General features: G+C 36.0%; 1 protein-coding gene across 1 annotated transcript in view; it reads right to left on the bottom strand.

The window, feature by feature from the left end:
• Positions 1 to 19113, bottom strand: part of hook (hook microtubule tethering protein) — a 500473-nt gene that overhangs the window by 215711 nt on the left and 265649 nt on the right. Inside the window, exon 5 of the mRNA XM_073968623.1 lies at positions 16661 to 16850. Within this exon, the coding sequence (XP_073824724.1) occupies positions 16661 to 16850 (190 nt within the window). The remainder of the gene's footprint in view (positions 1 to 16660; positions 16851 to 19113) is intronic.

Below are 19113 nucleotides of genomic sequence, written 5' to 3'. Positions count from 1 at the left end.
GGACAAGGCCTTACAATCTCAGTAGTATGCTTTGAAACGTTATCTTTTTGCAACCAAAATGTCGTAGCTACGCCAAGTTTTTCTACACTTTGGTTCAAATTAGGTCTGTACGATAACCCAAAAGTTTGTACAAATTTGTAAAAACTTTTACAATATGCTGTTCGATAACAAACTTGTAAAGTAGAAGAGAGCGAATTTGGAGACAATAGTGAGAGAATTTGGAGAGTTTTGTTTACAAGTTTTTGCAAGGAAAATTTTTCTTGTAAGAACTTGCAAGTTTGATCAGCTGATTTAAATTCGAATACTTTGTGGCGGACTTCTTGTCAAAAACATAAACAAACGTTTGGCTATAAAAATAAATAGAAATAAAAAGGGGAAAAATTATTAAATAGATTATGGAAAACGATAATGTAAATAAAATAACTTATTTTGTAGTTTGTGGTGACTACTTTTTTATTTTATTATGTATTTATTTAATCTTTTCCGCCAACATCTTCTTCTTCAAATCACCTGACTTCTTGCAAGTTTTTACAAATTGCTGTTCGATAACAATCTGCAAATTTTTAGCTTCGAGAGAGTAAAATTGGTGGAGAGACGTTACTGAGAACTTGCTGAGTACTTGCAAGTACTTTTCACTTGCGAAGTTATCGTACAGACCTATTGTGCTTCAAGATGTTTAGGTAACCATACTTGGCCTTTGTCGATTCCATAAATATAAGTTAACCCACTCCAGAAGCTGTTATACACCTCCAAACCATAGCACCACCCCCACTATGTTTTACCGTGCCAAGAAGATTTTGTTTTTCAAGCGCTGTTCTATCTTTTCTCCAAACTATTTGACGTCCTTTTATTCCAAACATACAGGACTTGCTTTCGTCCGAAAATTATTTCTAGAATTCTGGAGGCTTGTTTATGTATTCATTAGCAAATTCAATATGGCAATATGGCATTCGCCTTGCGACTCTACCGTGATATCCAGCTTTATGCAGTACTTTTCTGGCTGTTTCTGTACAAATATATATATATATATATATATATATATATATATATATAAATATATATATATATATATATTATTTGTTTTTTTTTTTTTTTTTGATGCCACTTTGACATTTTCAACAATTTTCGTAGTAGTTATCGGACGGTTCGCTTTAACTGTATTAATTATGTTACGCGCCTCCCGTTCCGAGATAATATTTGTGATCGTCCAAATCTGGGCTTTGACCGTCCATATCTGGGATTTGAAGTAAAAATTCCGGTTTGTTTATAGTTTATTATCACTCTATGTATGGACTAATATGTTCTACCTACAGTTTCAACAATATTTCGATAGCATTTTCCATAATTTACCCAGAATTTTCCTTTTATCAATGCACTTCTTTGTACTTGTTTTCCATTCTTTAAATAATTTACTTTTTTCAGTTAAGTGTGCAACCAAACTCTCGGAATGATCAGTTGTGACAATATTAATTAAAAATGGTAGAAAAATGCAAAAATTTTCAAAAAAAAAAAAAATAACCGAAATTGCGTGAAAATAAAAACCAAATAAAACACGAACGTTTTAGATATTAATTCAAAACAAAAGCAGTTGCTTTATTGGGAAATAAGTAAATAAAATATAGAGAGAGGGTAGACAGACTACCTGGTTTGGTTGGTAGGCGATAGATGAGTGAGAATAATAACATTGAAAGGTGGCGTTGGCGGTAATTCGATACTCGTTAGAATCTGCATTTTGACAGTTCAGTTGTAATAAAATAGGAGTATGCAGATTGTAACGAGGATAGAATTAAAGACGCTTTGTTTCAAACACAATGAATGTGGAACGCTACAAAGGTAAATTAAACCAATTAAAATTCTGAGTTAAACATTGGCGGCCACCTTGCAACATTATTAATGTTGTAACATTATGAACTACTTAAGACTACATGTTAAATGGACGATAATAAATAAGGTGGACAGTGCAGTTTGAGTGAGCAATTCATATTTATTCATTTGATTCAAGTATTTATTTTTTCCAAAGTTAAACAAGGATAAATTAGGTATAGCATACGCCCGATAATACCCATCCAAATATAGTGTAATGGGCCACAGGTAGACCCGGCATCGTCGTCACTCGATTAGTGACGACTTTCGCATACACGTCGGGACCGAACACCAACGCCACGCGACCAGGGGTGTAGAAACATGGATCTGCCAGGGGTAAACCCAAAAATGATTCTTTGACGCTTTGTGGAATCGGCTCGGAAGGTGTGAACACATGACGGAGGTCTGTCACTTTAGCCATTACAGAAATACGCTGGGAGGGATCGTAGTTCGATGCCACCGTAATGCGGCAGAACATGTTTCCATCGAGGTTAGACGTGGGTAATCTCAAATCGGACACCATCGAAGAACATATTTGGCTTTGTCTTCCACACGGATCTAACACTGCCCGAATTGGAATCTATGGTATGACATGCTGAAGGCGGACTATAAGGCTCGGGGATATGGTCGAGACCGTTTGAAATGTTAGTGACCCAAGAGAGTCACCAACGAAATGAGAGACCTGACGATGATCCACAGACGAACTGGGTATAGAACTAACTCTCGGACGAAATGAAGGACTAGGATACGGACCAGTTCTTACCGAATTGCGAGAACGCTGTGACATTCTTTGGCTTCATGCCATTTGGCTAGACAACGTGTGCAGTCCCGATGTGCTTCAATGACTTCTATGCGCTCTTGTACTGTCATGGCCAGAAACTCTTTGCACGTACTAATCAAGTGCCTGCGATTGCAAACGCTACAAGAATGGCGACTTATGACCGAGGAGCCTGACGAGCCCGCAGTTACGGACTCCATCTCCGATCTAACGCGACTAGATGGTTGAACGAGAGATGCAGGGACTGACGAAGAACCCACAGTTATGGATTCTACCCTGACATGTTGATCTTCCGCAGTTACGGATTCAGATCGTACGTTGCTCGAACCCGCAGATACGGATTCGGTTGAATGATGGGTGGAGATCGGTAAGGCACGCGACTCCGCAGTTACGGATTCCGCCTCCGATTCCGTTAATTTAACCGCAGCGATGGGCTGCACTAAATCCTCGATGTTTTTTGTAGCGATCTCAGTCTGTGATATATTGTTATTACCATCCATCTTTTCCAGAACATCATCGATTTCATTGATTAGGTCGATACCGTACATATTTGTGGCGTCCATTTTACTAAGGAAAGAAAACGTTTTAATTTTCTTCATTCGACGCTTGGTCGGTCAGAATGACCAACTTAGTAACAGGCCGCTTTACAACGCCGTTTGCCGTACGTACGTCCACGACTCTAACGTGTCCGTCGACTCCCGGATAAACTTTGTCAACACGACCTAACTTCCACGAGGTCGGAGGAGATTTTTGTGCCGAACCACGACTAAATCATCGCTTTGTACTTCTCTTTCCGGGAACTTCCATTTGTACCTCATATGCAAATTTTTAAGATATTTATTATAAGGAGCATCCGAACCTCATTGAATTCCGAAGTGGTAATTCTTTTCGAAAGGTATGTATATCTACCTCGGTACCGAGAGTTGGTCTGACGAACGAACCTAAACATATAAGCTACAGCACGAATCCCCATTGTAAAAGACGAATACCTATCCAGAATATCAGTATAAGTCGACGTAAAGAATGAGAAATGACACTGCACCGAACGCATTTCAATGTCAGTCTCAAGTGGAGTTAGTTCACGAATAGCCCAATTCGATTTATCTTGGCTGAGCCAGCATGGCCCATGCCACCAAAGGGGACTAGTAGCTAAGTCTGATGGAGGTACACCACGACTTCCTAGGTCGGATTATCTTCCGACCGAACATGATACCAATTATGGTTTCCAACATTTTCTTGGATCCTACAGACTCGATTTGCAACAAAAGTGGTCCAGGTAGAGGGGGTTTTTCGAAGCCACGACAAAACAATAGTTGAATCCGTCCAACAATAGACCTGACGAAATTCAATGTCGATCTCCTTGACGATGACTTTTAACAGTTCCGACGCTAAAACCGCACCACAAAGCTCTAAACGAGGGAGCGAAATTGATTTAATTGGGGCCACTTTGGTCTTACTAGACAACAAATGCAAGAACACATTTTGACCTGGGACCTCAATTCGAATATATACTACCCCCGCGTATGCCTTAATCGAGGCATCTGAAAACACGTGTAATTCCGCCGAACACTGTGGAGTATATTGAACCCAACGAGGAATTTGTATCGTATTTACTTTATGATACGTTTCTACGAACTTACGCCACTCCAAATAAGTGGCTTCTACAAGGGGATCGTCCCAACCGATTTGATCTAGCCAGACCTTTTGCATAATCATTTTTGCCGTGACAATAACTGGCCCTAACCAACCAACAGGGTCAAACAACTTAGCTATTGCGGACAGAACTTCCCGTTTAGTATAACTAGCCTTCTTTTCTATGGGTTTGACATCGAAATAAAAAGAATCCAACCTAGCATTCCACCTGATACCAAGAGGTTTCGAACTACTAGCTTCCACGAATGACAATAATTGCGCATCTACCAAATGTTCTGGAGGGAAATGATTCAAAATAGTCTTATCGTTGGCTGTCCATTTTCTAAGCTCAAACTTTGCCGAAGAAAGTGCCGATATAAGTGTGCTGAGGGTCAACGCGAATCTGCCGATACATTTGGGTTATGTCTGAATTGAAAACGAATTTAAATACTCGCCAACGAAGTATTAAAAGTACAAGGTCGAGCTGCAAAGTAGGCCCGACATGTAGAATGTCGTTCAGACTGTTCCCGTTAGAAGTTTTATTCGAGGCGTTAAATACGACCTGCAATTTTGTTGTCTGTTTTTCGAGGTTTATGACCGGATGGTGGGGCAAATAACACGAAAGGGTGCTAGTATTGGCAGCAGAAACTGACTTCATATGGTCGAGCTCTAAATATTCAGTCAGAACCTTATCATATGTGACTTTTACATCCGGTTTTTTCAATAAGGACGCCTCATTCCGAAGGAATTGCATGAGGACATTACCACGAGATTCCCCCAAATACCCGTTTACTCCTAACTCAGTTCGCAAGGGCAGGGTTACAATAAATCTACCGTCAGAGGATCTACGAGTGGTTCGAACAAAATTTTCCTCACAAATGCGGTCAGATGGGGACAACATTTTCCGTTTAGGAGTTTCTTCCAATTCACAGAATCGCAACAAAGTTTTATTAAGAGAGTCCTCTTCCTCAATATTAATTGTCGTAGCAAAGGTTCTAATTTCCGATGATGGAATTGGCCCAGTGAAAAGCCAACCGAAAACAGTATTTTGTGATAGCAAAGTTCCCGATATAATGGAACGACATCCCTCTAACAAGATCTTCGGATATAAATCTGCACCGAGCAGCAGATCTACTGGACGAGAATCAAATAAATTGACGTCCGCCAAACGAATATTTGGTATTTGCGACCTAAAATCTGAAGAGACAGTAAAGGATGGTAAACTTCCCGAAATTAGTGGCAATACTAATGCGTTCGTTGATTACAAAACCGAAGGATCGCATGGACCTCCAATTTGAATAGAACAAACTTTGCGAGAATTTGCCGAAATTGCACAATTAACGCCCGAAATACTAACATTCGTGGAATAAACTGGAAGTTTTAGGCGATTCTGAAGCCGCTCAGACAAAAACGAAGATTCCGAAGCGGGGTCTATCAGAGCCCTAGCTGGGTACGAGATACCACAATGAATCAAATTTACCATCGCTGTTCCTAAAAGCACAGAATTATTTTGAGCTGCGTGGAAGACTTGTCGGGGGTTAACTGCCGAAGTGGAAGGAAGAGAAGGTTCGATTGAGGAGTTAGAAGGCCTATTTTCGACGTTGTTTGGATTTCTGTTAGACGAATTTGGAACCGGGGCTGACTTTTTAGGAGAAGAATCATTTCTATGCAACAAAGTGTCATGTGTTCCACTACATTTAGAACACCGAAACTTACTTATGCAAGTTTTAACCTCGTGTCCCTTTCGCAAACAATTGACACATAAGCGACGACTTTTAACGATAGAAAACCGGCTGGAGATCGACATATTTTTGAACCGAGGACATTCAAAAAGTTGATGACTATGTTTTGGGCTCAGAATACAATCGGTTTTTTGTGGAGACTTGGGATTATTCGAAGAATCCGATTTAGTTAAGTGCGTTTGGACCTTCCTTACGTTATATTTTGTTGCCTGTTCACTACCCCTCATATCATGTAGACACATTAGAGTTCGAATTCGTTCCGTTAAGAAGCTATCTAAATCTTCCCAAAGTGAAATAGCCGATTTATCTTTAACACTTTGTTCCCACAGGGTTTGCGTAATTTTTGGTAACCGCTGAAGACAAATAAATACCAAAAATGGATCCCAATTTTCTGTAGGGATGTCGTAAATTGACATCGCTGACAAACAACCATTAATTCCGCGTTGTATTGTCTTCAAACCCGAACTAGACTCATTCTGGAGGACTGGCAAAGCGAAAAGTGTTTTCAACTGGTTATGGACGAGTAACCGAGGATTATCATAATTATCCTTTAAAGCATTCCACCCTAGATCGAAACTGCGGTGTGTCAATGGAAATTTCGAGACAATTTCTCGAGCTTCTCCACTAGTTTTGCGCACGAGATGGCAAAGGCGCTCTATATCGCTCAGACGCGAATTTTTTATATACACCGCGCTAAAAAGATCCCTAAACGTGGGCCACGATTGAAATTCTCCTTCGAAAACATCTATATCACATGGAGGTAGTGCTAAATTATGAACATTGTCATTATTCGGAGGATCCATAAAACTCTGACGACCACTAGGATACCCAATACTCGATATTGGGGAGCTAGTGACACTTACTTCCTTAGAAGTATGAGTAGAAGAGCTCGTTTTACCTGCTGCTGCATCATTAGACTGTAATACTTTTGGAGTATCACAGGGATGCTGCGAAGCTAGCGAAAGTACTGAACTACAACGAGAAGAGTTCAAAGACTTCCTACAACCTCGTAATTCCGACAGTTGAACATTTAAATTTGTTAAACATTTCATGTATTCCTGATGCACGACCTCATATTTGTGATCAGCGGACTCAATCATATCTTTAGTTGTATCCTCAGACGTTTCCAAATAGAGCATACACGAATTAAACTTATCCTGAGTATCTCTCCAAACCTTTTCTAGTTCGACGCTACGAACTTCTAATGCACAAAGATTAATTTCCTCAGGTTTCATTGCCCGAATATTTTCCACGAATCTAACGAAAGCATCAGAAACTCTGATAAAACTTTCCAAGGGACTGAATGGCATATTTGTATATTTTATTTAAAACACGCACAAGAAAATTAAAAAAAGTTTTCCAAAAATTCTCCAAAAAACCTAAATTTTTCTCGATCAAAGACCAAAAAATGATTTATAATCAACCAAAATCTTATACGGAAAATTTTATACGGAAAACCACCTAATTCTTCACGAGAGAAACCAGTTTCTTCTAGAAAAGAATTAAAATCGACAAAAATATTCCGATTTCTTTCAAAGAACTGCTCCAAAAGGCACAAATTTCCCGAAATTCCAGCAAAAATATCAACGAAATTATCGGAATGGCACCAAATTTCAACGACAAAACTGAAAATATCTCCAAAAACGTTAAAGATTTTCCAAAGAAATCACCAAAAAGTTAATCAAAACGACAATTAATTACAAAATTTCCAACAAAAATGACCGAAATGTTACCAAAATTTCGAAAAACCAAACTTATTTCCCACGAAAAATCAAAAAAAAGTACCAAAATTTGCTAAATCGCACGAAATATTAAAATATTTGTATATAATAATATATAAAAAGATCAATAAAAAAATTTATATATATAAAAAAATAGTGAAAATATTAATAATTTTCCAAAAAAATTCAATTTAGTATAAAATAATACGTAATATTATTATTTATACGAACCGAATAAAATGTCGACCAATGTGGACTGTAGGGTGCACGATATTTAATTTTTCCCAATATTCGTTCACTACACACACAAACACACTACTAATATAATTAGCAAAAATATTTCTCCTTTATAACAAACGTATTAACTAACCACAATCGACCGAACCGATTGGTGTAGCGTACACGTAATAAAAGAGAAACGAAATAACAAAACGTATGTATGTTTATAATAGGCAAGCGACGGTTGCCTATACCAATGGTATGTATGTAGCTAGCGTGTGTGTATGGCTAAACGATTGACTAACGATTGACCGCCAAGCGTACGTATGTTTACGCGTAAATATGTAAATATAATTGTGTATTATGGACCAGCGAAAAAAGGGAATATGCGAAAAAATTATTTGGGGTATTTTGTGTGGTGTCTCTTGAGTTATTATTAGGCAAACAAATGAACACTAGAGTGAGTGGAAATAAGTGAAATATTTATTATTATTTTAATAAATAACACTGTGCAACAAAATGGAGCTCAAAGTCTGGGGGGTGGAAAATTCCTTTTGGGGATGAAAGCTCTTGGTGAGTATATACAGAACCCAGAAGGACAGATCCGCCGTGAGTCGAACTTTTGAGATATGGCGTGATGAATATTTTGCTGGAGATCCTATAAGCCTTAAGATATTAGCGTTATATCTTTGTCCGCCGTTGTTTTAGCTTATTTTTGAAATCGCATTTCTTCAGCCAAATCAAATGAGGATTATTATCGTAGAGCATTTTGACCTTCTATCTCGCTTCCTTCAATGCCCTTTTCGTCCTTTATTTTAAGAGTCGTTATAAAAGTACCACAGGATGACGTTTTTCAGCTTCGAAATGTTCTGCAAAAATGTCGGCCCGAAAATTTTAGGTACGGTTCTCATTGACAACTAATCGATTTTGTCGCGTTTTCATAGTAATTTTTTACATTTACCCCTGTTTGCTCAGAAAAAAACTGTGTTTTGTGTTTTTGTATGTTCTGTAACGAATATACAAAAAAACAAAATATAGTCATTTTTTGAACAAAAACAGGATAAATGCACAAAACGACCACGAAAACGCGAGAAAATCGATTTGTTGTCAATGAGAGCCGTACCTAAAATTTTCTGGCCGACATTTTTGCAGAACATTTCGAAGCTGAAAAACGTCAGCTTGTGGTACTTTTATAACGGCTCTTAAAATAAAGGACGGAAAGAACATTGAAGGAAGCGAGATAGAAGGTCAAAATGCTCTACGATAATAATCCTCATTTGATAACGCTAATATCTTAAGGTTTATAGGATCTCCAGCAAAATATTCATCACGTCATATCTCAAAAGTCCGACTCATGGCGGATCTGTCCTTCTGGGTTCTGTATAAACTCACCAAGAGCTTTCATCTCCAAAAGGAATTTTCCACCCCCCAAAATTTCGGTTCACAGTGTAATTAGCACTTTAAATGAATATTACACCACCAAATCAATTTAAATAAATTATTAAAATATTTTATTCCACTCAACAGTAAAAAATTACACTTTTTGAAATATTAATTTTGCAAATAATTTTTTGATTTTTTTTTTCACTGATCACTATTATGTCCGTCCGCGACTAATAAACAATCGAACGATAGACGGAGGCACAAAAAAGGGATACGCGACGCGTTGTAAAGCGGTCGATATTTTTTGTTGTTGTAAAAAATATTTAAAGAAATATATTTTTTTGTTTACGATTTTTTTGTTATTTTTTTCGCGAGCTCACAAATTAAAAAGATCACTGCACTGACCTACCTGTTTGTTGATGTAAATAGAGATGAATATGATGATGAAGTTGATAATGGTGTTGTTGATGTTAATGATGATTAAGCTGCGAGAAAACGAGAACCAAAAACCAATTAGAAAAAATTGCAAAGCTCGTATCCAGGCTCGATTGGACCAATGTTTACGCCGAAATTGCGTGAAAATAAAAGCCAAATAAAACACGAACGTTTTAGATATTAATTCAAAACAAAAGCAGTTGCTTTATTGGGAAATAAGTAAATAAAATATAGAGAGAGGGTAGACAGATTACCTGGTTTGGTTGGTAGGCGATAGATGAGTGAGAATATTAACATTGAAAGGTGGCGTTGGCGGTAATTCGATACTCGTTAGAATCTGCATTTTGACAGTTAAGTTGTAATAAAATAGGAGAATGCAGATTGTAACGAGGATAGAATTAAAGACGCTTTGTTTCAAACACAATGAATGTGGAACGCTACAAAGGTAAATTAAACCAATTAAAATTCTGAGTTAAACAGGTACTATTACAACATACAAAGTGAACGCAGACTATTTGGGGCTCTAGTTTAGCAGTTGTAACACTTTTATACCGTTATCTTCGTAATAGTAATGTATTTTCCGGAATTTTTTTATTTTATTCCTGTACTAAAGAGTGCCAATAAAATATTTATGAAAGAAAAACTTTTCTCATTTACCCATTTATTTATGTTCTAATATCATTTTTGAAAAGTAGTAAGGTGAACGCAGACTTTCTGGGCCATGTGTATATACCAAATATTTGTATCCTATGTGGAAGCAGAGCTACCGGGTGCGTCCACAGGTTGCGGATAGCGGATCGCTCCGTATATATGCGGGGTATTTGTAGAAATGCAGACGCAGACAGTCAGCGGTTTCGAGCAGAGGGTCTCAGCAGACGGAGATCCGTGTTGCATCGGATTCCTATTAAATCCTGAGTGCCAATGATACTCGAAGTGACAAGGCGGATATTTGGCGCCTTTAAATAACCGAACTGCTAACACAAAGCGGTCCTCTGACTTCACAGGGGGTTGCTCGCTGGCCCGATAAGCCAGAGTATAAAAAACAGCACATCAACGACACTGCACAAGCAACAACAACAGATTTAACGGTACGACCAATTGCCTTTAAAACACGGACACGAATTGGAATATGGAATGTTAGGACGTTAGTGGAACCATCTCGTCTACTACAAACCAAAGAAATGTCAAACTATTGCCTGGATATTTTGGGACTCTCCGAAGTACTCTGGAAAGGTTCAGACGAAATGTGGCAGTATTTTGTCTTCAGTGGCAACAACATCAGCCACAGAAATGGAGTTGGCTTACTAATGACACCTGAAATGAAAAAACAATGATAGAGAGCAAAAAAAATAACAGATAGATTACTAATGGCTCGGTTTAAGACCAAGTATAGAAATGTTACACTTTTTCAATGCTACGCGCCAACTCAATTGGATGACGAAGACACTAAAAATTAATTTTACGATAAACTAAACTCAGAGATTGCTCAATCAAAGAAAAACGACATCGAGACCGGCATTGGTAACATGAATGCAAAAGTCGGTACAGACAACACCAACTTGCGTTTTATTATGGGCAAACATGGCTTAAATAGCACACGTAACGTCAACGGAGGACGCATGGCTGATCTCTGCAAAATTTCCCCACAAAGATGTTCATAAATATACTTGGCAATTACCAGACAGAATAACGAAGATGGATGTTAAAACTGGTGGTTGTTAAAACTATAAGAGAAGCAGACGTCTATAGTGTTCATCAACTCTTAGTTGGAATAGTTGGAAGTTGCGGCCCGAAGCATTCTACCACCAAAGGAACTTTGTGTTCCTTTGTGTGGGCTTTGTGCCCAAATTCGACATAAGAAAGACTAAAAAAAGCATTGATATCAGAAAGGTTATCCAGCAGCTTAGACACCAAACTTCGCCAACAACGAAGAAGTTGGTCAGAAATAGGAACAGCCTGCAAAGACGCAGCACGAGAAGTTCTAGGATGTACTACACACCTCGAAAAACCATGGGTCAGCAATGTAAACTGGAAGATGGTAGACTTAAAACTTAAGATAGAAACAGCTAAACCCAACGAAGATACATTGCTAATGAGAAGAGAATATAATGCAATAAACAAAAACGAAAGATAGACGAAAGCACTATGATAAAATAGCGAAAGATGCGGCGATTCGAGGAGATACACGATCTGTCTACAAGGCGGTAAAACAATTAAGCTTAAAAAATAGGCAACGAATATAAAAGATGCAAATGGGAAAATCCTCACCACAATACCAGGACAACTACAACGATGGAAGGAGTTCTATGAATCAACCGCACAATCTCCTTCTACAGTTTTCATAAACACAACAGGAGCGCCGTAATCCAAGGAGGGACATATCTACGAGGCCGCCATCTGTTTGTGAGATAAAAACTGCGATCATAAAACTCAAAAATAATAAATCTCCTGGCCCAAACAACATCCCCGCAGAAATATTCAAATACTCAATTCTATATGAATATATTTATCCCCTCATCAATGAAGCCTGGACCTTAGAGGTTATACCTTCAGATTGGATAGAATGGCTAATCATTACTGTTCCGAACAAGGCGATTTGAGTGAATGTAGAAACTGGAGGGATATAGCACTATTAAATACTATAGAGAAGATATTATCATTTATCATCCTCGAGGTTCAATTCTCAATCAAAATTTCAAATTCAAAAATTGTTTCCATTTAGGTTTTCATGAAGACTAGACATCGGATTTTTGCATAATTTTGAAATTTTAACCAATTGTAATTACTTTATTATATAGAATTATATCGTCCCAATGATAGAAATTCGACGTCATATTGAAAATAATTAATAATAAGTACAAAGCTCCTTCTACTATTGTTTAATAAACGAATTATTTGCGTTATAATTTTCAAAAATATGCAAAAATTCGATGTCTAATAATGACTTTTCATACTGATTTTTCACAAAATCAAATTTTGTGATTCTGGTTTATTTTATGAAAACACTGTTTCAATTGCATGTAGCAATGAAACGTTTGTACGTTGTTATTCAAATTTCAATAAATAATCAAACGACAAAACAAAATCAGAAATATTAAATTTTTTGTTACAAAATGATTGTATTTATTACAATCACGAATGAAAAATATGTATAAAACAAATTGTGGCGGTTTGACACAGCGCTTGAAATGATAATGGTCGTTTTTGATGCAATTTAACGGCGATTATCATGTACATATGTACAATCGTGCATTTTTGTTCATCATTACATATATACATTAGGGTTATGACTTTTTGACATTTTTTCTCAAAACTGATTTCCTGTAGCAGCAATGAATGAACTTTTGCCTAATAATCACTACGCTATGTTTATTCCTTTGAAATATAAAAAAAGTTCACGCACAAATCGGTTTTAAAAATATAATTTTTTGAAAAAAATGCATGAAATGAAAAAAAATTGTTTCAAAAATTATTTTTTGTTACACGAATGAATAAATATAAGCCTACTAATAACTATAATAATGTTTATTTCATTCAAATATTGAAAAAGGTCATGTACAAACCACTTTGAAAAAATGTTAAATTTGTTGTTTTTTGTTAAAAAATTATATCTTTAAATAAAAGCGTTTACGACATTTTTACGATTCTCAGAATTGAAGAAAATTAGTGAGAAATAAATGTTATGTCAGTTTAATTATCTCATGTGACTCAAAAGTTTAATTTCAATTGTATATCTGCTTACAGTGACTTCAAAAAATTGTCCATAATTTTGATAAATTCACATTTTAAAATAATTTTGTGCTTGAGGTTTTTTCACCGAATCACCTTATAATTATGATTTTATGTAATCTTATGGCAAAACTCATGATACAGGGATATGAGGTTGTAAAAAAGTCATAACCCTACCCTAATATACATATGTTCCCAAAAACATGACCAAAGCACAGTGGATCCACTTGTATGGAGAAAGTGGCCAAAAATATTTAGAGTGTAAAAATCAAGCCAGTGCGCCGGTTACAGCTTTGTGCTGCTGCGAATAGTATTTTAATAAACCACGAGCGTAACATTGGAGGAGGGGGTATACGGTAAGAATTGTTTTATGATGCTAATACAAAATGACATGAACAAAGGTCTCTTATGATGCAAAAATAGGTTTGGGGAAACAAAACAATCTCCAAAGCAACATATAATCCAACCAATTTTGCGGATTAAAAAATCAAGATTTTTGTCTTTTGATCTTATAGCGGTCTTCCTGGAAAGCACGTACCGCCAATTTGGAAGAAGATTTCTTCATCTTTCCACTGATGCCAATTATGTTAATGTACGTGGTCGGATAACAGAGTTATGCGCTAATATATCCATAGAAACCCTATTCTAGGGCAGCTTTAGTCAGTGGCCCATCATTTATAGTCTGGCACTAGATGACAGCTGATTTTAATACTGAATAATCTTAAACCCATGACCTACTTTGGAAAATTATTCCCCAGGTGGGCACTGGTGGGCATCATGACTAAAACCTTAGGTCAAATTTAAGTATATGATGGAATTGACATTACAAGATACACTAAGAAAATATGCAGCTAACTAGAATTCCACAACACGCTAAAACACTATTTTTTAATGAAAATTAAGCTATTACCTCCTCCTTCAAAATCCACTATAACATTTTGCTATACGTATTAGTTTCGCGATATTTTGAATATATTTACGTGCCCTTAAAATATAGGTTGTACTCACAATAAAAAATATAGTCAAATGTTCCGACTTTTGAAGCTATTCTTAAGAAGATCGCGTTCGAATGAAACGAAAACGAATATATTTTTAAAAAGGTCCGTGTCATAGCTGTTAGACTTGCCAGAAGTTGTACCAAAATTTTGACATTAATTTTGTTATTTTTGGCCAATGGGTGCAAAGGGGCTAAGGGAGATCTCCCATACCAATGAATGCCCTCGATGCATATTACCTAAATGATATGGGGTCAACAATATATATCCGAATCCCGCTTAAGAAAGTATTTGTAGAAAAGTTTTACATGGGTGAAATGTCGCCAACATTATCCGGAGGGGAATTTTTTATGTAATAATATTAATTGCGGTTCATAAAAAAGCGCAAGATTTTAACAAAATTCCACGTTATTCCAACATATTGCTAGTATGCGCTTCTAATTACGATAAGAATTAAGTAAAATATATATTTCGTCATTTGTAATCGAGATACAAATTCGCGATATACGCGTCAAAATCTCCAATTATAAATATACTGGTAATATTAATCATAAGTAGAAGATTTGTTCAAAGAATACATATAAAAATCGCTGATAATCTTCAGATTCAATTTTTCATAGTAATATATTTCGTTTTTCAATTAAAAAAATATGTTCATATGGTAAAGTTATTGAATTTTCATTCACATCAACATAGAAACAGAATACCTTTCATTTTGAAATGGTGAAAAAATTTCCATGTTAGCATGAAATTTGAAGGGTGCCAACGTGGTGCAATGGTATGAACACCCGCCTTGCACGAAGAAGGTCGTGGGTTCGATTCCCCTCCCCGGCTAGGCAACATCAAATTTCCAACGGTGGCAAAATACCCCTCAGTAATGTTGGCGATATTTCCTGAGTTTTTCAACCATGTAAAACTCCTCTAAAAGTGGTGTTTTAGGACACGCAGTTCGGACTCGGCGATAAACTGTAGGTCCCATATCATTGAGCTTAATATGAAACGGGGTGCACTCATTGATATGAGAGAAGTCTCCCTTGTCCCGCCTGGGATGATTGTGGAACAATTATTATGAAGTATGAAATGGTGTGAAAAAGGCTTTCATTTTAGGTTTTCATAGAAAGATAAATGACCCCCTGGACCGCATCGCACCAGCAATAGAACCCAGCATTAGGGAAGAGCAGGCCGCATCCAGAAGAAATATCTATCAATACCCTAAGAATTATAGCGGAGCATTCGAACGAATGGAACAGACCTCTGTATCTAATCTTTGTCGACTTTGAGAGAGACTTCGACATGATCGATAGAAGTGCCATCTGGGAACATCGTAAAAATTTTGGTGTTCCTTCCAATACAAATACAAATGATACACATTATGTATGCAAATGCTGTGTGCAAAGTATCAATTAAAGAATTTGAAAGTGGACCTCTTACTATACAAACCGGCGTAAGGCAAGGGTGCGTATTATCCCCCCTACTGTTTCTTATAGTTATTGATGCTGTAATGACGAAATCGAATGCTGAAACCAGGGAGGTATACAATGGCATTTAGAACAACGCTTACACGATCTATATATGCTTATGTTCCACACACTTAATGGCATTCAGGAGAAAATTTACAGTTTCAATAAAAATAGCCCAGCAGTTGGGTTAAAAATAAACATAAAAAAGACAAAATTAATGAGAATTGGTAAATGAATACACTTACCAGGGAAGCACCATAGACAAACAAGGAGGAGCAGATGTGGATGTTAAGCAAGATAAGCAGAGCTCGCCACGCACACGCTTCGATGTTTAGAGTTTGGCAAACCTCAGAAATTTCCAAAAAACAAAAAATTACATACCAGTGTGAAATCCATATTGTTATATGGATGCGAGACATGGAAAGTCACTATAATGGAAAGCAGAATTCCAAAGGGAAAAACATGCCGAAATAAGACGAATGGCACAAGATAGAACTACATTTCGTAATTTTGTACACTCCATGTAAACTTGTAAAATATTACACATTTTTAACTTTATAGCTAGATGCTCCACTTGGGATAGATGTTTTTCTTATTATATACTTTGGAATTAATAAATAAACATAAACTGATACAAAAAAAATAAGATTCCCAACTTACACTTTACCCAAATAACGTACACAAATTTAAAAAGTACAATTACCTTCAGGATTGTTCGAAAGGCGGCAACATCGTAATTCGTCTAGTGACTCCCTTAAGTTGTTCCTCTCTTTCAGTAGACCTTCCTTAGCTTGTTGCAGCGAAAATATTGTTTCTTCCATTGTTTTGCACTCAAATTCTAGTTTTAAATTATTGCTTATTTCTTTCTCCAGCTTAGAATGCAATTCTTGTACCTTTCAGATTAAAAAGGTTAGTAGGCGTTTTAATTAATAGGAAGCAAATATATAAATACAGTCGAACTTTTCTACGAAGAAGTTTTCTCTACAACTAATTAAAAATATAAAATACAATTTTCCATCCATATACATACATTTTTACGAATACTTCTCCACAAAAAATTTTAAGACACAAAATATGAGAAATAAATATCATCTTTTGTAGTATTTTTCGGCTACAGGCTTTCCAATTAAAAAAACTTGATATTCTTAATTTTAAAGACTTTTTTGTTTCCAATATTTCTATTGGAGTCTCCAATCATCTTCAGGGAACTTCTCTTTCTTTAACTAATGTTTCGAATATCTTTAGATATTCGATATTCGAAATGCTAAATGCCTGTAACTGTGAGCGCAACTGTCAGTGTCTGTCTTATAGTATAATCATTTGTTTTATATACAACATTTCAAAAGTGAAAATGAACGTTCTGTTTTTTCTTAGTTCGCATTAAAAATAGAAACAAAACACATTTACACGTTCTTAAAATACAAATAAAATTCGTTACATTTTCAATGACTACTGCCACCAGTTTCTCGTATTCACCACACAATATTTTATTTTTGAATTGCGGACAGTACATACAGTTTGTCAAGTAATTGTTTTCGAACCAAGAAAACTAACATTTTTTCTGTATTAATTTATGAACAAAGCAAGTTAAATAAAACACTGTAAAAAATACTGATAATTGTGATAAAAATGTCGGGTTTTTTGCAAAAATTGGTTGGACGATTTATTTAAGACAAGACAAAATGTATAAAAAAAATAACCCACGTAGTCCAACAAAAAATAACGAAAACCAATAACTACATGTAATGCACGTTGTCAAATAAATGTTTTCGAAATGTAGTGGAGGTTTAAAAATACCCCATATTTTCAGTAAATACTTGAAAATCATGACAATTTATAAATTGTATTCTTAACAGGGAATAAATACTAACATGTATCAACAATTTTAGTCATCGAATATCCGTACTAGCAGGGTTACCATATGGACCATGGGAGTACCAGGCCATATTACATATAAACAGAGGGTCCCATGGGTCTTAAACCGGGAATATCTGAAAACTAAGACGTTTTATGAGTTTCGTTAGTTCACTAGAATGGATTGTCATCAACAAAAATAAATATTACTTTCAGAATAATTAGATCAGGAGGGCTGCCAGATCTACTAAAAAGGTACCAGGTTATATAAACAGTAAATGAGACCATCTGGATCCATAACCAGGGCTTCAGATTTGTTTATTTAGCTCAAATTGAATTAAGGGATAAGGCAATTCTTTAAAACAAACCAAAATATGACATAAAACTACAAAAATCGCTTAGAAATACATTTGCAAGATATTGTCAGTCTATACTGATTTTATAATAGACATCCGATTTCAACTGTTTAGAGCCAGTTCGGAGGAATTCTCCAAGTTTTTTGGCTTCTATGGTAACACTGAAGCCTTATTTTTCCGTTAGCATTATTTTCCCCTTAAAAAATATGCTACAGTAGTACTGCAGAGTACGCGAAATGTGTCCAATAGGTCTAGTATGAATTCCTGAAAATTGTCGAAATCTGTACCCCATACATTTCTAAGCAATATTAGTCTCCTACTGCCATATTTCCGATTGTTTCGTGAAATTTCATTATCTCTTAATTAATTTTACGCGAAACAACAAACTTCGGTGCCCTGTATTATTGAGACGCAGGTGGTCTCATTTACTGCTTATATAATCTAGTACCTTTTTAATTGATCTGTCAACCCTCCTGATCTAATTATGCTGGACCTAACATTTATTGTATTTGATGCAGTCCATCCTGATTAACTAAACAAACTCATAAGACGTCTTGGACCCTGTTTACATGTATTATGACCTGGTACTCCTTTGGTCCATATGGTAACCCTCCTAGTACTGATATTCGATGCCTAAAATTTTTGATACTTATCAGTATTAAACCCTGTTAATAATAAAATTTATAAATTGTCATGATTTTCGAGTATTTACCGAAAATATATGGGGATTTTGGGACCTCCACTACATTTCGAAAGCATTTATTTGACAACGTACATTACATGTAGATATTGGTTTTAGTTATTATAGTTGGAATACGTGGGCTAATTTTTTATTTATACATCTTGTCTTGTCTTAAATAAATCGTCCAACTAATTTTTGCAAAAAAAAAACCCGACATTTTTATCACAATTATCAGTATTTTTCATAAATAAATACAGAAAAATA

This window comes from Musca autumnalis, unplaced genomic scaffold (genome assembly GCF_047663935.1).
Source record: "Musca autumnalis isolate F117 unplaced genomic scaffold, ASM4766393v1 scaffold_2, whole genome shotgun sequence".
Lineage (NCBI taxonomy): Eukaryota > Metazoa > Arthropoda > Insecta > Diptera > Muscidae > Musca > Musca autumnalis.
Note: the sequence above shows the minus strand (reverse complement) of the source record. Positions and strands in the feature narration are given on the sequence as shown.